Source organism: Vulpes lagopus, chromosome 2 (assembly GCF_018345385.1).
Source record: "Vulpes lagopus strain Blue_001 chromosome 2, ASM1834538v1, whole genome shotgun sequence".
Classification (NCBI taxonomy): Eukaryota; Metazoa; Chordata; class Mammalia; order Carnivora; family Canidae; genus Vulpes; species Vulpes lagopus.
The window spans coordinates 28299444-28323388 of NC_054825.1; the positions used below are offsets into that span (position 1 = coordinate 28299444).

General features: G+C 39.3%; 2 protein-coding genes and 1 non-coding gene across 9 annotated transcripts in view; all 3 read left to right on the plus strand.

The window, feature by feature from the left end:
- Positions 1 to 16912, plus strand: part of CWF19L1 (CWF19 like cell cycle control factor 1) — a 30248-nt gene extending 13336 nt beyond the window's left edge. For 2 of the 3 annotated variants that reach the window (XM_041745960.1, XM_041745962.1), the window contains exons 7-14: positions 2761 to 2845; positions 4464 to 4604; positions 5876 to 5990; positions 6720 to 6799; positions 11321 to 11530; positions 12340 to 12459; positions 13101 to 13198; positions 16486 to 16912. In XM_041745960.1, the coding sequence (XP_041601894.1) occupies positions 2761 to 2845; positions 4464 to 4604; positions 5876 to 5990; positions 6720 to 6799; positions 11321 to 11530; positions 12340 to 12459; positions 13101 to 13198; positions 16486 to 16630 (994 nt within the window). In that variant the 3' untranslated portion in view covers positions 16631 to 16912. The remainder of the gene's footprint in view (positions 1 to 2760; positions 2846 to 4463; positions 4605 to 5875; positions 5991 to 6719; positions 6800 to 11320; positions 11531 to 12339; positions 12460 to 13100; positions 13199 to 16485) is intronic. The other variant, XM_041745961.1, reaches the window with a different exon arrangement.
- On the plus strand, positions 11993 to 12140 carry LOC121486017. The gene has a single exon (XR_005986500.1). It is a non-coding gene; the product is annotated as a small nucleolar RNA SNORA12 (small nucleolar RNA).
- Positions 16913 to 19339: 2427 nt separating the features above from the next.
- The window catches only part of CHUK (component of inhibitor of nuclear factor kappa B kinase complex), a 37945-nt gene continuing 33339 nt past the window's right edge, over positions 19340 to 23945 (plus strand). For 4 of the 5 annotated variants that reach the window (XR_005985945.1, XM_041742881.1, XM_041742883.1 and 1 more), the window contains exon 1: positions 19340 to 19506. Coding sequence is in view for 3 of the 5 variants with exons in the window: in XM_041742881.1 (XP_041598815.1) it covers positions 19402 to 19506 (105 nt within the window). In the remaining 2 variants the exon portion in view is untranslated. Of the gene's footprint in view, positions 19512 to 23945 lie in introns of all 5 variants that reach the window. The other variant, XM_041742884.1, reaches the window with a different exon arrangement.

Below are 23945 nucleotides of genomic sequence, written 5' to 3' on the forward strand. Positions count from 1 at the left end.
GACATCCTTGTCTTGTTCCTGACCTTAGGGGAAAAGCTCTCAGTTTTTCCCCATTGAATATGATGTTTGCCATGGGTTTTTTATATATGACCTTTATTATGTTGAAGTATGTTCCCTTTAAACCTACTTTATTGAGGGTATTTATCATAAATGGGTGTTAAACTTTGTTGAATGCTTTTTCTGTATCCATTGAAATGATCCAGTGGCTTTGTCTTTTCTCTTGTTGATGTGATGTGTCACATTGATTGATTTATGAATATTGAACCACCCCCTGCATCACAGGAATAAATTCTTCTTGATCCTGATGAGTGGTTTTTTTTTTTTTTATTGTATTGTTGGTTTGATTTGGTAATATTCTGTTGAGAAATTTTGCATCTATGTTCATCAGAGTTATTGGCCTGTAGTTTTCTTTTTTGTAGTGTCTTTACCTGGTTATGGTATCAGAGTAATGCTGGTCTCATACAATGAATTGAAGCTTTCTTTCATCTTCTGTTTTTTGGAATAGTTTGAGAAGAATAGGTATTAATTCTTGTAGAATTTACCTGTGAAGCCTTGGTCCTAGACTTTTTGTTGGGAGTTTTTAGATCACTAATTTACTTTCATTGCTGGTAATCAGTCTATTCAAATTTTGTATTTCTTCTTGATTCAGTTTCAGGAGGCTTTGTGTTTCTAGGAATTTATCGATTTCTCCTACATTGTCTAATTTTTTGGTAGATAGTTTCTCTTTTATTTTAGAAGATTTTATTTATTTATTTATCTATTTATTTGAGAAAGAGAGTGAGCGAATGAGCAGGTGCAGGTGTGAGGCAGGGCGAGGGGCAGAGATAAAGGAGAGAGAAAATCTCAAGCAGACTCCAGCAGATCAGGAAGCCTGATGGGGGGCTTGATTTCATGACCCTGAGATTATGACCTAAACTGAAATGAAGATTTGGATGCTTAACCGACTGAACCATCCAAGTGCCCTGGCAGATAGTTTTTCATTATACTCTCTTATAATCCTTTGTATTTCTGTAATGTTGATTATTTCTCTTCTTTCATTTCCGATTTTGCTTGTTTGAGTCTTTTTTTTTCGGATGAATCTGGCTAAAGGTTTATCAGTTTTTTTGATCTTTTCAAAGAATCAGTTTCTGGTTTCATTGATTTGTCCTTAGGTTCTCCTCGTTAGTATAGTGGTGTGTATCCCCACTTGTCATTGATCTGTTCTTGTTCCCTTTTTTTTTTTTAGTGTCTATTTTGTTTATTTCTGCTCTAATCTTTATTATTTCCTTCCAGTTACTGGTTTGGGGTTTTGTTTGTTCTACTTTTTCTAGCTCCTTCAGGTATAAGGGTGGGTTGTTTATTTGTGATTTTTCTTCTTGAGGTAGGCTTGTGTTTCCCCCTTTTCCACTTTTAAGGACCCTTGTGATTATGTCGAATCTACCCAGGTAATCCAAGATCATCTCCCTATCTTAAAGTCAGTTGATTAGCAACTGATTAATTCCATTTGTCACCTTATTCCCCTTTGCTGTGTAAGCTAACATTCACAGGTTATGGGGATCAGGACGTGGACATTTTTGGGGAGCTATTTTGCCTACCACACCTGGGTAGCCTAACAGTGGGAAATATTAGCAGTTCTTGAGGCCACCGCTCTAGTCACTACTTAAACTAAAGAAAGACATTTCTGTCGGGTATTCGGCTGTTTTTCCTTAATGTATTCATGTACTGTTAAATCTTCTATTTAATAATGAGTAAACTTGTTTCAATCATTTTAAAAGTTGCATATGAAAGAACATGACTTTTACCTTGTACTGACATTTACCATTTACCAACATGTCCCATTTACCAACTATAAATGTACTTCCTCTCTTTTAAGAAACAGGTTATAACAGATAAACTGAATTTTGGCTTATTTCCTTTCAGTAATGTGAATATAAAACAAGTATTTGTGTATTTGTTTATATAAAATGGTATTATGCTAGATTTTAAAAATAAAATTATATTTTGTGACAGATTCAGGAAATTTTTGTATCTTAAGGAAAGAGCTCCAAGGGTTGGTATCTGTATTAACAGTCAGCTCACTAAAAATAAAAATAATATATATAATTCCATAACTTTTTTTCTTTTAATTATAAATAAGTTGCTCAATGTAGAATACTTGTAAAACATAGAAAAGCTCAAAAAGTGTTTTATCATATTTTTTATTTTTTCTAGAAAAATGAATTCATGCTATAAATTACTATTTGAGGCATATTTTTTTCCTCTTAAGATTTATTTCTATTTGGTTTGCATTATTATAGCTTTTTTTTTTTCTTTTTAGAAGAGAGAACATTCAAGGAGCAGGGGGCAGAGGAAAAGAGAGAGAGAATCTTAAGCAGGCTCCATGCCCATCACTGAAATTAAGAGTTGGATACTTGCTGAGCCACCCTATTGTAGCCCCTATTACAGATTTTATTACACACAAAAAAAGAGAATAGTATAATGAACCCTCCTGTACCCACCCCCGACTACGTTCAGCAATAATGATCATTTTGCCAATTTTGCAACTCTTTTAACACCAAATGTTGGGGTTTTTGTGCTTTTCAGATATATGATCTCATTTTTTCCTAACAATATCCCTGTGAAGTAGGGATGATTATCCTACTGGATTTATAGGTGACATCTGAGATTATATTACTGGTGGTGATGGGCTTAGCTCTCTCATGGTCCCATGGAGTCCACATATTTCATAATTGTAAATAAAGATTAAAGTTTTTTGGTGACCTGTTGTCAAATATTTTATAGAAACCACATCGTTCTACAGGAAAATGCACAGCATGCCACCAGGTTCATAGCTCTGGCGAATGTTGGAAATCCAGAAAAGAAAAAGGTAAAGATTTGAGTGTTTGGTGGTAGGTTAATATTCACTGTCTGCCTGATAAATGTTTCTTTTGCCAATTTAGCATTCAGATATTTTCTCCAAGGTCCTAATTCTTCAGTGAATCCTTTGTGAAGATATGGTAATGAAAGGTCAGGTTTCCTTGATTCCTTTGTAGGAGATTTTAAAGAGGGGTTTGAAAAAAATAGGCCCAGTGGAACCAAGGCAAAATTTCAAATGAGTGATGTTCCTTTCTTCCCATACCTGTGTGGCTGTCTTTGTAGGTATTCATGAGTTTGCCCTCAGATGGTACTTTTGCTTTGCTTCTTTTAGCACCTTCGTATAGTGGAAATAATAGCCTTTATAGGATTCATGTAACCCCTCCTTGGCTTTGAGAAATCTTAGTGATACCTGGAATCTATCTTTGTACAGGAAAACCGTACAGATGAATGAAAGAGAATATACCAGAAAAGTATGTTATTTTTCTCATATCCCTGTGAGCATTTCTGATTCTCCAGGGCCAAAAGCAGGATGCTTCAGATTGAGACAGCCACAGACAGAACAATCAAGCCAGGGAAGAATAGACAGATAAATTATGTGAAGATTATTCTGTAACATGTCATAAACAATGTGCAGAGAAAAGATAACAAATACATACTTTGTTTTTTCCATTATATCTTAAGTTTTGAAGCCCAATGTGTTCTTAGCAAGTTTAGATTTGCGAGTTTTTTACTGCCCTTTCAAGACCCTTTAGCACTCACAATATTTTCACTATAGAAATATTTTATTATTGCTTTACTCTCAGGGGCATGTTAGCTTCAGCCCTATGCAATTCATACTACAGTAAAAAAATATGGACATTTTAAATTTTGGCAAGCATTATTAAATTGATCTCAGAGTTTTGTTCTGTATTACATCCCTGCCAACAGTGTATGTATGTTTGTTTGTTTTTTTAATTTCTGTCGGTATTCTCATGGGGTAGTGTCAAATTTTTATTAAAGTTTTTTGCCAATAATATAGATGAAAGATTGTGTATCACTATTAATTTTGCATTTCTCTGATCAGCACTGAGATTAAATATCTATTTATATCTCTTCTAAAGTTTTCATTATCTGTTCCATTAGTGTGAGAATCTATATAATCTATATGAATATTTACTTCTTTGCTACTAGTCCCTAAGAAAACTCATCAGCATATGCAGAAGAAATTGCATAATATCAGAGGGAAACATTAAGGTGTCCAATTTAGTTTTCATTACAGAAAAAGAATGGCAGTGCCACAGTTCTGTTGACAAAATACACAAAGATAAAGGACTGGAGATAGAAGCATTTTGTCTTCAAGGGTTATGGAACAAGTCTCCCCTGGGGCTTGTAATGACAGTTGTTTTGTGTAAAAGCTGATTTTTGTAAGGGCTAGTGTTTTGATTCATTGCTTGTGACTTTATCAGCCCTTGGTTAGCCTCTGCAGAGATCACTAAATTGATATTTGGTTTACTGTGTGTTCTCTGAGTCACAAACAGGCGAGTTGCTATTCTTTAACTCAGTTTCTGAGGCTTCTGTGAATATGTTGATTACATTTGGATAAACAGGATTTCTCCTAATATTATGTTTGGGGTTTTTATTCTCCACAGTATCTTTATGCATTCAGTATTGTTCCCATGAAACTAATGGAGACAGCAGAGCTGGTAAAACAGCCTCCAGATGTTACTGAAAACCCTTACAGAAAATCTGGGAAGGAAGCATCCATGGGAAAGCAAATTTCTGCTCCTGAGGTGTGTTCTGTTTCAGAGGTGGCATTTTCTGGGCAGGATTGCCCATTAAATGTACATTTTCCTGGTTATAGTTTGGCTCATAAGACCAATTTAATCCCTAGAATCTAAATCTTTTTCTCCTTGGGAAATCATGATGGTGTTTAGAAAGCCTTAGTAGATTTCAAGTAAGCTCAGTATTTTTTATTTCAATTTAGTTTTCAGTTTCATATTTTGTCTTTCTTTGTCTACACTTCGCTTATGTGTTGGAGTTATACATGTTAAAAGTCTTTATCTAAAGTTGAGTATTTTTAACTTTTTTTTTCTTTTAAGATTTATTTATTGGGATGCCTGGGTGGCTCAGTGATTGAGCGTCTGCCTTTGGCTTAGGGCATGATCCCGGAGTCCCAGGATCGGGTCTCCAATTGGGCTTCCTACATGGAGCCTGCTTCTCCCCCTGCCTATGTCTCTGCCCTCTCTCTCTGTGTGTCTCTCTTGAATAAATAAATAAAATCTTTAAAAAAAAAAAAAAGATTTATTTATTTTAGAGAGGGAAAGCGGGAGAGAGAAAAAGAGAATGAGTGGGGAAGGGACAGAGGGAGAGGGAGAGGGAGAGAGAGAATCTCAAGCAGATTTCCTGCTGAGCTCAGAGCCTGATGTGGGACTCAGTCCCAGGACCTGAGTCTAAATCAAGAGTCAAACACTTAACCAACTGAGCCCCCAGGTACCCCTGTTTTTAACTTTCCAGGCAAGGTTCCAACTGCTTTGTAGCAATGTAATTTGTGATCTTATAATAAGTGCTAGCAAGTAAATAGGACTCACTGTGAAGAAATTTCTTAATAGCAAACTTCTCTGAAACTAATTTTTCCCTCATTAAAATGAGTGTCAAGTTCCCTTACTGGTATGCATGGTTTGCTTTCTCAGACTTTTTTCTTGTTGAACAATCTCCTCATATTTTTAATTAAGTTAGACTTATGTGACCTGGGAAATTGTAGGACTACACTAAGACCCTATTGAGAGAGAAAGGAAAAGGCAAGAATTACTCTATAACCTGAATTTTAACTCACTTTTATAAAAAGATAGATTTGGTAGTATTTTAGGTAAGTATTGAGAAGTATGACTGAGTGCAGGCATCAGGATTAGAAAGATATTTTGCTTATCTAGAATAGGCAGAAAGGACTGGGAGGAAAGATAGATAATGACATGGCAGGAATGTTCCCTTGTATGTGAATGGTTGGCTTCTTGTCTAAAGATTAGTTTAATAACATTTACTCTTCTGCCTTTGGCCATTCCAGGAAGAATCAGCCTGTCAATTTTTCTTTGATTTAAATGAAAAGCAGGGAAGGAAGCGTTCATCTACAGGCAGAGATAACAAGTCTTCTCCTCATCCAAAGCAGCCTCGCAAACCTCGTAAGTACCTCGGTTCCTGAGGTCTCCTATGTGAGTAATAACTTATTTCAGATGTTGTGTGGGACATGACATTGCTAAGGGAGCCTCTTCTGGAAAAGGAAAACAGTACAATGGTCATTAAAACCAAAAATAAAATACTACTGAGATTGCTTGATTTTGAGGATATCTGAGGCTATTCCTGAAAGAACTATGAAGAAAGCCCGTGTCTATAAAACATATGAGGTTAAAGACCCTCCAAAACCAGTAAGGTTCATGAAGTAATAGAGTAATCAAACTGGTAAAAACAAATTTAAAGTTATTTTATTGATATCTACTTTTTCCTCCCCTTGTTTCAAAGTTGAAGAAGCTGACCTTGGTGGGATAAACTTATTATCCAGAGACATATGGCTGGCTAGTGGCATAGTTGGGGCGAGAATTGGGACTCCTGACATCTAGCTCAGTGTTCTTTCATTGTAGCTTATTGCCATTTAGATGCTACTTTAATCAGTATGTGGTCATCCGCTTGTGGTTATCCACCTGTGAATTGGTTGCAAATTCAGAGGTCAGTTTCACTGATAGTAGTCATGCGGGTGGGGGGCTATGGTAGAAGCACAACAGAGCCAGCCCTTTGTGGCAGTGCTGTATACCAATCTTTGCAAGGTATGAAGATCAGATAAGACTGAGTTCTGTAGGGTGATTATATGCTGGAGTGCTTGGACCACAGTAACATCTGCTTTCTTCCATATGAAGCTCAGCCTCCAGGACCCTGTTGGTTTTGCCTTGCGAGCCCTGAAGTGGAAAAGCATTTGGTGGTCAACATCGGCACACATGTGAGTTACTTCTGTGGACCTTTTACAGAGAATGACACCCTTATTTATTTGTTTTTCATTAACTTAATAAAGTTATAATTTACATTTCATAAAATTTATCCACTTTAAGTGTACAATTTGTCAGTTTTCAGTAAGGTTACCAAGTTGTGCAGCCATCACATAGCAGAGTTTTAGAACGTGTCCTTCACTCATGCCCATTTACTGTGAATCCCTGTCCCCATCCTGAGCCCCAAGAGACTACTAGTCCACTTTCAGTCCCCATAGGTTTGCTTTTTCTGCACATTTCATACAAATGGAGTCATAAAACATGTGGTCTTTGTGTTTGGCTCTTTGTATTCAGCATAATATTTTTTTTTAAATATTTATTTATTCATGAGAGACACAGAGAGAGAGAGGCAGAGACACAGGCAGAGGGAGAAGCAGGCTCCCGACGCGGGACTCGATCATGCAGGGAGCCCGACGCGGGACTCGATCCTGAGACTCCAGGATCACATCCTAGGCCGAAGGTGGCACTAAACCGCCAAGCCACCCAGGCTGCCCTCAGCATAATATTTTAGAGGCTCATTCACGTTGTAGCATGCATCAACACCTCATTCCTTTTTATATATTCTACATATTTATCAGTTGATGAGCTTTGGAGTTGTTCCCACTTTATGGTTATTAGGAATAATGCAGCTATGTGAACATGGGCACGCATGTCTTTGTGTAGATACATGTTTTCATTTCTTTTGGATAGATACCTACCAATGGAATTGCTGGAAAATTTATGCTTAATATTTTAAGAAACTGCCAAACTATTTTCCAAAATGGCTGTACCATCTTATATCCCCACTAGCAATGTAGGAGTGTTTTCCTATATTTCCAACATTTGTTATTGTCTGTGTTTTTGATTATTGTAATTCTCCTAAGGTTTCATTGTGCCAGTTTCACAAGAGTGCCCCTTCCTTTCCTCCCTCTCTAACAAATAGGTGTATCTCCTAGGGTGATGCCTTCATATTCTTCTTGACCTTCTTTAGTTCATACAAATTAGAGGTGATGAGTTGCTTTCATTAATTACTCACTATTTAAAAAAGGATTTTCTTTGTACTAAAAAGGGAGTCCTCTGTTGCCTATATACTCACATTGGGTGAAAACTGTTGATATTCTTTTTTTCTGTCTTCAGATTCAGAAACCTGAGTTTATTAATTTTTATCTATAATGTTGAGGACTAATTCATATTAAATAATTATATGAAAGACTAAAGTGATAAATTCTCAATTTTGCCTAGTAATAGAGGATATAGCATCCCAAGACAAGAATATCCATATCTACATTCTTAGTGTGGGTAACTGGGAACTCCGGATAATAATTGAAAGGTTGCTTGGTAAGCGCTGAATCAAAGAACTGGATGATCCTGAGGATGATTTTATTCAGGCTGTGGAAAACTGATGAATTATATGTGTCTCACAGTAAAGACCCATTTCAGAGTTCTCTGGCTGCTTTTCCTTGGGCAGGACTTGTTTAGGTATTGAATAACACTGATCTTTGACTCTCATTTTCCTGGGATCTATAGATCATTATCCTTTTCATTCACTTGGAAATGAAGAAAGCTTAATTTTCAGGGATACAGTTGCCCTGTAGTCACCTGTGAATTGGCTGTTTCCCATGGCTCTTGATGGAAATATTTAAAGACCAGTTTCTCAGTGTATAGTGCTTCTGCAAATAGATACTTTCATCTCTTTTTCATTGATTTATTCTAATTTTGGTTTCTGAGGGTGAGCATTTCCTCAACTTATCCTCACAATCATAGAGCTCTTTATTGTGGCCTTCCATAGACCAACCAGAGCCTGAGTTTCATCATTGTACCTTTTTTAAGTCACATCCCTTTCTGCCATTACAGTTTCAGACTGAAGAGTCCCAGATTTCTACATTTAAATTTTTATGTCTTGATTATTGGGGGAGTAGTAATGGGGTCAAGGCCTGTGACCTAATTGGGCCATGGAGTCTATGGATGAACTCTTCAGTAGGAAGAAGAGCAAACTTGAAAAGTTTTTGGTTTTATAAGAATGTCCTTCTTAGATTATCTCTCTTGGACCTTGTTTTCCTCTTTAGATTAGTTTATGCCATTCTTTTCTCCCACACAGCATGTATGATAGGCAGGCTTTGGATTGCCTTCTGTTGGGGAAGCTTCAGTAGTTCAAAATGGCACACAGGGGAAGACAGGTTTGGAATAGGTGACTTAGCTCAGGGCTGCTCGAGGCCTCAGGGAGAAATAACCTCTACTTGCCGTTCACCTTTTAATTGCCTGGGGTTATCTAGCCCAGGGTATGAGACTAGAGGATGATAAAGGAAACCTATTTCCTTCTCTTCTAGACCTGAAGCTACAGGGGCAAAAAATATCTTAGGTCTGGTCTGTAGCCCAGCCCAACACCCCAAGTAGGAGGCCACATGAAAATTTTAGCATAGGGGCCTACCTAGTATTCAAGTCTACACTTACCTACATCATCCGTTGTCTGGTAGAAACCTCTTAGAAACCCCTGGGACCTCTGGGTATCTGGTAGAGGGTTTATTTTTATTTTTATTTTTTAAAAGATTTTATTTATTTATTCATAGAGACAGAGAGAGAGAGAGAGAGAGGCAGAGGCACAGGCAGAGGGAGAAGCAGGCTCCATGCAGGGAGCCTGACATGGGACTCGATCCAGGGTCCCCAGGATCAAACCCCGGGCTACAGGCAGCGCTAAACTGCTGTGCCACCAGGGCTGCCCTGGTAGAGGGTTTAGAATCCCATCCCTGCAACCATTCCTTTTCATCTGCTTTCACTACTTTTTTGTCTTGGCTTTCTCTGTCTTGGCACTGCCTTCCTCAAGGGATATACAAGGAACTATGCTAATGGCCCATGGCCACAAACTGGTAAAAGGAGAGAAAGGCTGCTAAGAATCCAAAATAATTGTTGCAAAATTCATACATTTTACTTACGGAAGAAACATTCATTTGGGTCTTTTATTTCTACATTTTTAGAGGTAATTCAAATATAAAACCCTAGAAGATGAGAAATTGAAAGGGAAGGAGGATATTGGGCAAGTGTGAAACTGTTCCCAAGAATTGGGAACAGGTACTGCATTGGGTACTGCTTTGGGGTTGAGGGGAGGTACTGCATTGGGGTTGAGGGGTGCTCTTTAGTGTGCACTAGAAACTTTCAATAGCCTCACTGAACTTTATAATATAAAAACTGATATTTATGGCAGTGACCCTTTGACATAAAGAAAAGGTTAAAAGACTGAGGCTTCAAGAGTAACATTTTAAAAACATACAATCAAAAATAGTTATTGTAGGGGATCCCTGGGTGGCTCAGTGGTTTAGCGCCTGCCTTCGGCCCAGGGCATGATCCTGGAGACCCGGGATTGAGTCCCACATTAGCCTCCCTGCATGGAGCCTGCTTCTCCCTCTGCCTATGTCTTTGCCTCTCTCTTTCTCTCTGTCTCTCTCATGAATAAATAAATAAAATCTTTAAAAAAATAGTTATTGTAAAAATTAAGAAAATGTTTTAGTGTTTATGAGGTTTTGATGAACTTCAGTCATCTGGAAGATTAAGTTGGTAGATGTGCTCTGTCCTTTATGTCAAGTAAATCAAGGCTGATCATGCTTTAGATTGTTTTAGATACCTCTTCTGTCGTTCTGTTGGATGGTTTTAGTGTTGATGATAAATGACTCCTTCCTTCAGTCTTGACTTTGAACTCACAACACTAAAAGGAAATGTTGGATTGTTTTTTCCAAAGCTGTAGTATCTTCATTTGCCTGCGTTGATATTCACTGTCCGTTTCTCTACTCATAGTGTTTTCCCTTCAAAGAGTGTCTGAGTGTAGACATCTTGCATGTGTTGGTTTTGACAGAAATATTTTTAGTTCCTTTTAGCTGCTGACCTCGACCATTGAGAGCCATAGTTTTCTACTTCTTTGGGTATGTCTGAGTTTGAGGTTTCTCCTTCTTCTTTGATCCCATTAAGTGATATGTTTGCTTTCATTTTGTATAGGTTAGGGAGCAGCTTAAGGCTGCAGGGATGCTGAATGCTAATTATGACATATTTGCCTTTTTTGTGAGTCCAGAGTGTGTATTCAGGGGTGGGGTGTGGGATTCAATGTTATCATAGGGAAAGTGGTCATTTTGAAATCGAGTGGGATCTTACTGTGGCTGAAGGAAATAGTAACTGAAAAATTGTTTCCAAGTTTGGAGCCTGGGAGGGAAAAACCAACTATTTGTTTTTCCTGTCTTCTTCAGCTTTGGCGTGTCTGAAGCCAAGAGCCTTATGGCGTGCCATTCATTTGCTCCCAGTTCATTTAATAGAAATTTGTTGCATCTAATTTTATTCTTCATCGGGTTCTTATTATAACCTCTAAAACCAGGTTTTTTAAGGTCCGAGAATTTCTGTTGATAGCCTCTCGAGCACTTTTTCACACCTTCATGCTCACTCTTTGTATAGACTTTTCTCCCTCAAGAATTATACATGTGGCATTGATGTCTGGATTCTGTGTGCTTCTTCTCTAGTGCTACCTTGCCCTGGCCAAAGGAGGCTTATCTGATGACCATGTCCTCATCCTACCCATTGGGCACTACCAGTCAGTGGTGGAGCTTTCAACAGAGGTGGTAGAAGAGGTGGAGAAGTACAAGGTGACACTGAGGCGGTTCTTTAAGAGTCGAGGAAAACGGTGTGTTCTATTTGAGAGAAATTATAAGAGTCATCACCTCCAGCTACAGGTAGGTGGTCTTTACCCAGGAACTTGGAAGGACCCTGTGGGGACCTAGATATTGATAAGTATTTAAATAATATCAATAATATTTAAACATATAATTCCAATCTAAAATTAAATATTTGAATTTTAAATATTTAAAGTACTCAATACCAATTTTCCCATTAATGTTTGAATAATGTTTACTCAAAAGGTTTAAGAGTCCCTGGTGATAAATCCAGAGATTGCACAGGGAAGTACATGGTCGGTATGAATGGGCTAGCACAGATAGTAAGGAATTGGGTACTTGAGGGTTTCAAGAAGGATTTGGGCCTTGATAGATGGAGGTGGAAGAGAGTGGGTATTTATGTGAAGAGTGGGTATTATTTCACCAGCATGAGTGAAGTCTTAGAGATGAGAAATTGTCCCAGAGCCTTGATGGAGCTATCTGCTCAGAAATTTGGAGATTGTTTATGGATAATTGGTTTGTAGTTGTGGTGGTTTTCTTTCTGGCACATTTGTTAAATTTTCAAATGGGCCTGACTCTGCCACATATATTACATAGGAGCTGGCAAAGGCTTGATGACACAGACATCTCTCTCTCGCCTTTCCTGCATTAGGCATTGGCTCTCACATGTGGCAAGCGATCTCATAAGTTTAAGTCCTTACAGACAGGCTAACAAACCTGGCTGGCCTGAGGAGAATCTTTGCTGAGGGGTATTTCTCCACCCCTGTGATGAATTTGCTGCTTCTCAGGGACCGTGCAGGAGGCATGACCTCCTAAGGACCTGTACAAAGACTTTCTCCTATCTGCCCACCTCTCCCCCCACCCCTCAGGTCATTCCTGTGCCACTCAGCTGCTGCACTACAGATGACATTAAAGATGCCTTCGTTACCCAGGCAGAGCAGCAACAGATTGAGCTGTTGGAAATCCCAGAGCACTCTGACATCAAGCAGGTGAAATAGGAGGAGAAGGATGTTCAGGGAGAAGTAAAAATGGTTTCTGACATATTGAGCCTGAGGTACTAGCAAAGCATCCCAAAAATGTTAAATAGGCAGGTGGACCTTTTGGACCCAGAGCATGGAGTACTGATTAGACTGGAGATTGGGATGATACTACAGCAATGCCTCAGTGCATTCCTGGGAAGAGCAAAAAAATGAGAAATTTCCCAAGGCAGGAACTTTGAAGGATGGGTGCAACTGGGAGGATCTTTGTGCTATCTGGTAGTTTGGTTTTTTAACTGTATTCCATTAAGTGGCTTGGGATCTGTACTGCTCACATCCTTTTTCTTGTGCTTCTAGACTGAATTCTTTGCCAAATATGTTAGTTTGGTTTTTTAACTGTATTCTATTAAGTGGCTTGGGATCTGTACTGCTCACATCCTTTTTCTTGTGCTTCTAGACTGAATTCTTTGCCAAATATGTTAGTTTGGTTTTTTAACTGTATTCTATTAAGTGGCTTGGGATCTGTACTGCTCACATCCTTTTTCTTGTGCTTCTAGACTGAATTCTTTGCCAAATAAAAGCCTAGAAGAGATGAATTAGGTTTTAGATTTTTAAAGCATTATGATATATCCTCATACAACTCTTTATTTTAGATTGCACAGCCAGGAGCAGCATATTTTTATGTTGAACTTGACACGGGAGAGAAACTTTTCCATAGAATTAAGAAGAATTTTCCTTTGCAGTTTGGAAGGTTTGTATATTTTTCTTATTTTGTGTACTTTCACTAGGCCTACTATGAACAGATTAATGAGCTGCATAGACCATTGACAATTGAATAAAAAGACAAGTAGGAAACAGTTTTTACCCCAAGGAACCTATGGTTTTAGGGCAAGTCGAATATTTGCATATGTGATAGTATGTAATGCAGAATGTGAAAAGTACCATAAAAAAGTTTTGAGAAGAGTGGACTTTAGAAATTCAGCAAAGGGGGCACCTTGGTGGCTCAGTGGTTGAGTGTCTGCCTTTGGCTCAGGTCATGATTCTGGGGTCCTGGGATCAAATGCCGCATCAGGTTCTCCGTAGAAGCCTGCTTCTCCCTCTGCTTGTGTTTCTGCTTCTTTCTCTGTGTCTCTCACGAATAAATAAATAAAAATCTTAAAAAAAAAATTCAGGAAAGGGATGGCTTATTTCTACTTTGTTGTAAAAGGCTTCAAGGAAAGGTTGACATTGAGCTGGAGAGAGAGATTTAGAGGGTAGATGTTAGGGTGTGGGCCTTCTAGGCCAAAGGAGTGAAGTGCTACCATTAATTGAGCATATGCTCTATGCCTGCCACTGTGCCAAAAGCTTTACATGCATGCTTCATTTAATCTTCCCAATTATGTAAGATATCTGTATTGTCATCTCAGTTTACCCTAGTGGAAAGTAAGGCTTCAGAGCTGTGCCCAGTAGAACTTGCCAGGATGGAAATGCTCTATAAATCTACACTGTCCTAGGGGATCCCTGGGTGGCGCAGCGGTTTAGCACCTGCCTTTGGCCCAGGGCGCGATCCTGGAGACCTGGGATCGAATCCCACGTCGGGCTCCCGGTGCATGGAGCCTGCTTCTCCCTCCTCCTGTGTCTCTGCCTCTCTCTCATCTCTCTCTGTGTGACTATCATAAATTAAATAAATAAATAAACAAACAAACAAATAAATAAATAAAAAAATAAAAAATAAATCTACACTGTCCTATACAGTAATCACTAGCCACATGTGGCTCCTGAGTACTTGACATGTGGTTAATGTGACTGAGGAACTAAATTTCTAATTTAATTAAATTAGGATTAAAATTTAAATAACTAGATCGGGCTAGTGGCTCCTATAAGTGTGTATAGCATGGCTCTAGGAGGGTTAGATAGCTTGTCCAGGGCACACATGGTAGGTTCCAGTCCAGATATGTTGAACTCTAAAACATGAAGTTTTGGGCAGCCCGGGTGGCTCAGCAGTTTGGTACCACCTTCAGCCCAGGGTCTGGTCTTGGAGGCCTGGGATCGAGTCCCACGTCGGGCTCCCTGTGTGGAGCCTGCTTCTCCCTTTGCCTGTGTCTCTGCCTCTCTCTCTCTCTCATGAATAAATAAAAATCTTTAAAAAAAAAATGAGGTTTTAATCTCATTATTGAATAGTGTCCTATGGCCTAGATGAGGCTTCATTTATGCTCCTCATATTAGACAGAACATGATTGTAAAACTGTATAGGGAGTGTTTTTAACTAGGCAGACTGAAAATAGGAAGTTGCTGGCAAGAAATAGAGTATGGAGGGAGGGCAGTAGAAGATGTATGGAACAGATTATCCAATGCTGGTGTCTGATTTGCAGTTGTTTTTTCCCCTGGTTAGAACTGAGCTTTGAGTCAACTTTGAACCCTTCTTGGACTTACTTGGGAAACTTCCAGGAGATTGCTACTATTGGATAAGTTCCGGAAATATGGTTGTTTACTTTTTCAAAAAGATAATTGATAAGTGAGAATAGATATGATTAGAGACTTTAAACATCTGACATTATTTTTTGTTGTTGCCTTAGCAACAGATGCAGATGCAGACATTGATGACGTATGCACATAATTGCAGATACACACAGGCACATAAGCCCACAAGACAGATTCTCTGAATGATTTTGTGGTCATGATAGTCTGTTATATTTTCAACATTGACTGTTTTTCAAAATACTAATAGTTACATAGCATTTTATAATTAACAAAATACTTGAAAAGATATTTTTCCCCACTGTACAAGAAAGGTGGTTCTGTCTTCATTTTATAAATGAAGAAGTAGGCTTACAAGGCTTGCCTGGGGAGCTAGAACTTGAGCTCAGATCCTATGACTTTTAGAAAACTCATGTGATTCGTTTTTAATTCTTCTACTTATTATAGCTCAAAGTGGAAAATGAGCCATAAAGATGCACAAAATAGAATTCTTTTTTTTTTTTTTAAGATTTTATTTATGTTATCTCTACACTCAGTGTGTGGTTTAAACTCACAACCCCAAGATTAAGAGTCGCATGCTCTACTCTATGAACCAGCCAGGTGTCCAAAGTAGAATTACTTCTAATGTATCAAAATGAGTATAAAAATAAGTAAAAATGTAAAACAGTGACAATTAGAAGGTAGCCTGTATGTGAGTGTGTGTGTCAGTAGGTATTTTTTAGTCCTGGGAGCCAAGATAAATTATTTTGTTGACATTTTCCTGTGCTGTTGTGCTTATGTAGGCCTGAGTCCTCTAGGAGAGGCAGAAAGTTAGTGGTGTATGATACTAGGCCTGATCTGTACCAGGCCCTCAGCAAATTCATAATCTAATTGGGATGACAAAACCAGACTTTAAGACAAGATGTATTCACTAGTTTGGTGCTTGGATTGTGTTATCTCCATATCTCACAAAACCCTTATTGCATTTTATAGGTGAGGAAATCAAGACTCAGCAATGAAGTAGTATTGAAGTCAGAGACAGCAGTAGTTAAACTAGGAATGGAATTGAGCCTCTGACCTTTCTTTTTTTAAAGACTTTTAATTTTGGAGAGAGAGGGTGCAGGCAGGGGGAGAGGAAGAGGAAGAGAAAAGCAGACTCCCCGCTGAGCCCTGAGCACACAGCCCCATGTCATGTCCCTGAGATCATGACCTGAGCCAAAACCAGGAGTTGGACACTTAACCGACTGAGCCACCAGGCGCCCCAAGCCTGTGATCTTTCTAATACTAGGGCCCACCGTCTCTTTAGTGTGTCAGTATTGCTTCTCTATGTATCAGTAATGTTGTTCCAGCTTGTTCAAGAGAGAAATAACTGGGTGTGAAGGTTTAGGAAAGAGGTAGGACCTCAGCCAGTCACTTAACACGAATGTGATTTTGATAGAATGGCAGAGATGGTACTCTGGGCAAGAGAAAATGATATGAACAGTCAGAGGAATTTGCACACCTTCTTTGTGTGATGCTGAGGAGAGCTCTATAGCTGGAGAAGAATAGAGAGAGGAGGGGGCTTCAGACTGATACTGTCCATTTTTACTTTTTTTCCCGCAGGGAGGTACTGGCCAGTGAAGCCATCCTTAATATTCCTGACAAGTCTGACTGGAGGCAATGTCAGCTCAGCAAGGAAGAGGAAGAGATGCTGGCTCGCCGCTTCCGGAAAGACTTTGAGCCCTTTGACTTCACTCTGGATGACTAAGTAAAGGGAAAGACACTTTATGAACTTGACAGGAAGTATTAGTAGCTTGTTTTTTAAGAAACTACAGTCTCCCATGGGGACTGTTACTCTGCCTCTTTTTTGTGCATTCCTATGGAACCTGCCTGCAGCAAGAGGCTTGAAATTATTTTTTGGAAAATATTTGTAGTATGAAAATCCTGTTAAAATTAGCATGTCTGTCATCCAGCTCCAAGTACAGCTTATGTTAATCAAAATTTTCAGAAACATTAAACTCTCAAATAAAATCCAAATGCTTTTCCATGATTGGGAAGTATCTTATGTACATGTTACTTATACCATTAAATGAAACAGTGTGTGTGTGTGTGTGTGTGTGTGTGTGTGTGTGTATGTGTGTAATAGGGTCCAGGGCTTTAGGCCTAGCTGTTATTCTAGGATCTCACAGCTGGCTTCTTCCTGAACAATCTAGGGTAAAGAAGGGACCTAAAGCCTTCACCATTTTTCTCTTACAGCACTCATCTGATTGATATAAAAGAGCTCTTACAGCCCTTTAGCAAATACTTAATCCTATGTGCCAGGCATTTTTCTGGACTCCAGGAGTATGGCCATGTCCCAACATGGTCCCTGTTATCCCAGATTTTACAGTCTAATTGGAAAGAGAAGGGGCAGATTTTAAAAGAAATCTTAAACTTTAAAAGAAAGTTCAGTTCTGCTCTGGATATGTTGAGTTGTAGTATGCTGTTGGGTAGTTCTAAACTCATGGACACCTGGGTTGGTAATAGCGCTTTGGGGATCAAGGTATAGACCATAGCTGAATTATGAGAATGGATGAAAATAAGATAGGATGAATATAGTCCTAAACTGCAGATGAAAATCTAAGAAGCATCAATATTTAAGGAGTCCTTGGAAATAGAGTGGTCCACAAGTACATGAAAAAGAGAGGGAAAGATCACAGAATGCTGTATCTTGGAAGCCAAGAGAAAAATAATTGTTCCTTTATATTGGGCATTTATGGCCCAAACAGTTTCACTTAATCCTTACAGAACCTCTGAGGTAAGCATTATTGCTTCCATTTTATATGTGAAAAAACAGACTCTCAAACTTGAAGATTGTGAAGCCTCAGGTTGACTATTCCAGGATTTAAAAACAAGCTATGCAGCATCCCTGAGAATGGGGATGTGAAGAGTCAACTATGGCAAAGAACCTGGTTCCTGCAACTATGACCACTTCAGGGTCAGTGCACTCATCAGTATCCCTCCCTAGCTCTTCCAAGTGAGCGTTACAAGAATATGGCTCCAACTGTGGAGATCAAACATACTCTGGTGCTAGCTATGCAGTACACCTAGCAGGCAAAGGGCTTTATACGTTAGGGGCAATTGGTACCACAATCATCTGTGCAGTCTGCCCAACTCTAGCAGATGTGTTTGGGAAGTACCATTTGCCATCACCTCCAAGTCTGATACTCCAGCTCCATGGCAACCAAACACATGTAGGAATCCATCATCTGCTACCACACATTACTGAGGCCTAACACCATAACATGGCTTGTACGTGCCATGCTCAACATTTTGGTTGTACCATTCAGGGATTCTGAATCAATAGATGCATGTTCTCTGCCAGAAGCCAATTCAATGCTTTCAAAGCAGCCAGCAACACTGCTGTGATGCACGTGCTGTATTCATCTTTAGGCTTCTCAGCATGTTAATCTGTGGGTCACAAAGTGTTGGTTGGAATTTAAGTACTGAGATCACAGGTGGGACTGTGCAAACAATGGCCCAAGTGCACATGATGTCAAGGGGTGTTCAAATGACTACTTTATGGAAGCAGTAACTGATGTATTTCTTCAGAGAACTGAATGCCATAGTAATTTTTATACCCAGTTCTGGATATACTGACTGGATCCCCAAGTTCTATGAGGCTGAGGCATATGACCAACTTAAAGTGAAAATGGGAGGTTGGTTCTTCCATGCTAAGGCTATCTGCCAATGGCAAATGCTTCTAGTTGCACCAATAGCATTCCTGAAGCTTGCCTCTGCAGCGCTGCATCACGAATCAGACACAGTTCCCTCAGTGAGGAACTGCCGCACTGGCAAACCCATTAATGGAAGACCACTGGACTGCAACCTCCATGAGGCACTTCGGGGGAAAATTCCCCAAATCAGGAGGAACATTCTTTACTCCACAACAGTGTCACATCCTTGAGTCCTTTGTGATTACAGGCGAGATCCTGGTACAGGTGTACAGGAAGTCAAGCAAAAGATCTGAGCCTGATTTTATGGAAGATGATTAATCATTAAAAAAAAAAAACTATAAAGTGTAATGCATCGGTAGACGTGTTAGCGCAGGATTCTTTATAGTTTCTCAGATTCCGCAATATTTGAATCACTGGTGGCTTCTGCCAGTGCCACTTCAGCGAGCGGTGGAGTTGGAGGATAGATGGTAGAGGTCTGAAGAAAAGGTGAAAAGCAGACAGGGTGGAGACTCCAGATGTGGAGTTTAGAAAATGACTTGAATGGAGAGCTTATAGTTTGGAAGCCTGGGAAATCCTATGTGGGTTCTCTCAGCCAGGAGAATGCCCGGGAGACTTGGCAGACTGAAGGCTAGCTGCCTTCATCCCGACCCTTTCTCTGGCCAGGTTCCTGCGAGCTCCCGGGAGCAGCTAGGGAAGGGCTTTTCCTGTGGCGGTTACCGGAAGTGACGCACACATCTCGCGAGAAGAAAGACGCGCGAGTCTCGGCGGCCCGGAACCGGCCTGGAAGAGTGGCTGAACTTCAGGCCGCCAGCCCTCCCGCCCCATGGAGCGGCCCCCGGGGCTGCGGCCGGGCGCGGGCGGGCCCTGGGAGATGCGGGAGCGGCTGGGCACTGGCGGCTTTGGGAACGTCTGTCTGTACCAGCATCGGGTGAGGTGGGGCGCGAGAGGGAGCGGCGGTGGGTGTTTGTCAGAGCGTTTGTGGAACACAGCGACTGTCAGTACGTGAGACATTGTCGGTGAGACTTTGGGCAGCACTGTGGGCCGGTGAGCCTGTGTGAGTGAGTGTGATACTGTGCTTGTGAGTCTGGTGACGGAGTCCGAAGCTGTATGTGAGGTCCTGGGTCAGTGTGTGAAATAGAGCTCTTGTGGGGAACTTTTGGTATGAACGTCAAGAAGTGACAAACTGTTTACCGAGTGTGACACTGCGTGTGTGTCTCCGAATGTAGAGGGTGTCGGGATGTGGGAGGCAGAGCCACGTTAGAGTGTGTATTGTGAGCATGAATGGGTGAGAAAACGGGACTGAAGAAGGGGGTTGTCTGTTGGAATGTGTGTCCAAGTGTGTGCTTGGAGGCTGTGTGATATTTGTAGGGGCTGGAAGAGACAAGGAAGGTTTCGGAAGCATCCAGTAGGCTTCAGATCTTGGAACGCGTTCTGAGTAGGGAACAGTGTGAGGATCAGCTTGGTGAAATGATCATGGCTTCCCAAGGGAAGGAAGTAGATTGGGCGTGAGGTGGAAGACAGCTAACATCGGAGTCAGGAATTTTGCTTCAATTTAATTGAAAATGTTTAAGCATTTAGCAACAGTTAATAATCATGTTTGAGCCATGCATCTTTCAGTATACCAATAAAAGCTATGAAACCTTTCCCCAGCAAAATGCACAGTTGCACATCCCCACCACCTTATGTGTTGCCATTTGAGGGGGCTCATGCTCTCCTGAAGGATGTTCACAAACCTTTTAGAGGTATTAACCCTTGACTGATAATCTTTGCAGTGTTGCCTTTGTTTTTGTCATCTGTATTTTGTGTAAAATAATTATATACATCATAGGTCTGTTTGAAAGTTAAATAAGTTAATATGGGTAAAGCTAAGTACAATACCTGGCCTAAGTTAAGCCCTCAAGTGTTAGCTCCTGCTGCCGTTGTGTTGTTGCTATTGTCATCTTCTTTACCATTATTTTGTTTTCTTCTTTACCATTATTAATTAAACTTAAAAAAAGATGAAAGTGGCGCCCTTGGAAGACTGTTTTGTAAAAGATAAATCTGAGTGAAAAACACGGGACAAGATGAACAATTACAATATTATTAAAATGCTTGCAATTGGCTTGTAAAGGGAATAAATGAATTCAAGATTTGCTTGAATCATAAGGAATAGGCGTATGGGTAGAGAGCCCATAATATAGGATGGGAGGTAGGGGCATGGGAGTATACCTGGGAAAAATAGGTATGTTTGTGTGGCAGTCACAATGACAAATGTCAGTGATGGAGCTGAGGAAATGTTGTGAAGCAGCTTTCTAGATAGAGCATGGGAGGACATCTTGAAGAGAGGGAGAATGGGAGGTGAAGGACTAAGGCATTAAGTACTCTGACAGCTAAACAAGTAGTAAATTTAATAATTCTCACCATCAGAGAGTACATAAGGCACTTAAAGAGAAAAGAAGGAGCCAAGTACTTCCAGTGAAATGTTGCCTTTGGTGTTGTTATCTAAGCCTGTTCATTAGCCTGGTCATAAAAAAATATATGCTTGGTAGCTTGCTTTGTGACTGTTTTTCTTGGTCACTGGTTGGGGATAGATCAACACATCATTTTTTTAAAAAAATTGTGATAAGGTATATATAATGTGAAATTTACAATCTTAACCATTTTTAAGTGTACAGTTCAGTGGCATTAAGTACATTGACATTGGTATGCAACCATTACTACCATCTATTTCTAGAACTTTTTCACTTTACCAGTCTGAAACTGTATTCATTAAACAATAACTCCCCATTTCCTCCTCCCCCTGCCCCCTGGCAACCACCTTTCTACTTTCTGTCTCCATGGAATTAATTACTTATTAAATGGAAGAGATTTGGGTTCTTCTAGAATCCTAGAAATCTCTCAGGAACTTTCCAGGTATCTAGACTGATTCTTTCCTCAAATTGGAACATTTGACAACTGGACTTGTAGTGGAAAGAGAAGAAATACTCTGTTCTAAGACTTGGAAATAGCTTCATTACTTTTCCAAGCCTGACTTTGGATTTGCCCTTAACAGTTTTCAAGATCTTTGTGTTTTGGTGGAAGCCATGTCCCCAGTATTTTATCTATATCTCTTAAATCACAATGAGGAAGAGAAAAGGATGTGAGATGGTTTATTTATCTGATTATTATGCTGGGATGGGTGCTGATGGTATCCCAGTCAACAAAAATCGTATTTTCTGCCCTCAAGGAGATTTCAAGTCTAGTGGAAGAGGTAGACACAAAAACACTTTAAGTACAGCGTGGTAACCTATATAACAAAGATATTTATAAAGTGATATGATAGAGTGGCAAAAATAACCAAAGAATTCTTCCTAGGGAATAATGTAGCACTTCTCAAAGTGTGTTTGGGAAAATTAGTCCTGTGAAATGCTTTGAAAAAAGGATACTGTAGTCAAATACATTGGGTAAATTCTGTATGTAATATTGTTTCAGTTGGAGAGTGATAATCTACATTAGCATATTAAAAGCTCTGAGAAGTTCTTTAGTAAAGAAACTAATTTAACTTTGTATTTTCCAGTTTTTTTATTTTGGTAAAATAGATAGCATTTACCATTTTTATGTGTACGGTTCTGTGGTTATTATGTACATTCACATTGTTGACAACAATCACCACCATCTGTCTCTGGAATATTTCCTTTTTTAGAGCTTATTGTTTGTGGTTGTACCACATTGTCTCCATGGTGGTAAAAGCTTACATGGGACCTAACTACAGCCAGGTACCTGCTCAAAACGGAAGAAAGGTTGAAGGGAGTTAGGACTGTATTTAAGCTAGATTGTAGTGTGTCCTAATTCCTTTCTTCTTTCTTTGTATATGGACTGTCTTATTATCTCTTTTTCCCCTTCATCATCCTTCTGTTCTCATTTAGAATTTCCTACACAAATTAATGTCTTGCTTCTTCATCTATGTACTATATTGTTTTTTCTTCCTCTTTGGGCCTAACTGCTCTTCCTGGGCTGCATTATTACTGTTGCCAGAATGTGATGAGTCTGGCTATTTCTGTAATGTGCATCAGGTTGGGTTTAATTTTGGTCAGAATTGGCTAAATTACCAGAGCTATTAAGTTCATTTTATAGATACGGAAATAGAAATATGGCCATTGTTAGGATTTTTTAAGTGTCATTTGAAACGTAAAGATTAGGAACACATTTTGGAGTTTTTTGTTCTTGTTGGTTTGGTTATATTGAAGCTATTTCTTGCTAGTGAGGCCAGGTAGCCCTGAATTATCATCTTCATTCTAGTTACACTGAAGGCTGGGGTCCTTGTTAGCTGTCTTGATTAAGCTTAAAAAGGGGTTTGTTGGGGAGACTGGTCTTTGTATTTTTCTAGCTTTGTGTGGGAGACAGTTTTCTGAAGAGACCTGTAATGGGATCAGCCTCAGTTACTTTCTGCTTGTGTGCTTTGATATGTTTGAACTTTGATTGTTTGTTTCTTCTCAAGCCAACTTGGAACCTGAGAGTCTCACTTTTCATAACTTACAGCTTTTCTTAGTATTTCTAAACAAAAATTGTTAGTTACCTATGAACCAGGGTGACAGGTATGACTTTTCTTAAATCACTAAAAAAAGTAAAAGGGATTTGGTTCATTCTATAAAGAAGTGTTCATTTAAGTATTATTAAAAATCCTCAGCTCTAAATATATTAATACAAGAGGTCTTTTATTTTATTTCCTCTGAGAGAAAAAAATGTGTCTGTCTGATCTTGGGCATTTGACCTGTCAAGATTTTTTCCCTCTCTTTCTTTTATCTTCTTTTTTATTGCTTTTTATTTTAATTCTGGTAAACATACAGTGTTATATTAGCTTCAGGTGTACAATATAGTGATTCAAAAATTTTGTATATTACTCAGTACTCATTATTATAAGTGTACACTTTAATTCCCATCATCTATTTCACCCATCTCCCCACCTACCTCCCTTTCTGGTAACCATTGGTTTGTTCACTGTAGTTAAGAGTCTGTTTCTTGGTTTGTCTGTCTGTCTGTCTCTTTCTTTGCTTGTTTGTTTTGTTTTTTAAATTCCACATATGAGTGAGATCTTGGTATTTGTTTTTCTCTGGCTGACTTATTTAGCATTATACTCTAGCTCCATCTGTGTTGTAGCAAACGGCAAGGTTTCGTTCCTTTTTATGGCTGAATAACATTCCATTTTATACTACATCTTTATCCATTCATATATTGATGGACACTTGGGGTTGCTTCCATAATTTTGCTATTGTAAATAATGCTGCAGTAAACGTAGAGATGTCTGTGTCCCTTTAACTTAGTGTTTTTGTAGTTTTGGGGTAAATACCCAGTAGTGTGATTACTTCATCATAGGGTAGTTCTGTTTTTTAACTTTTCACAGTACCTCTA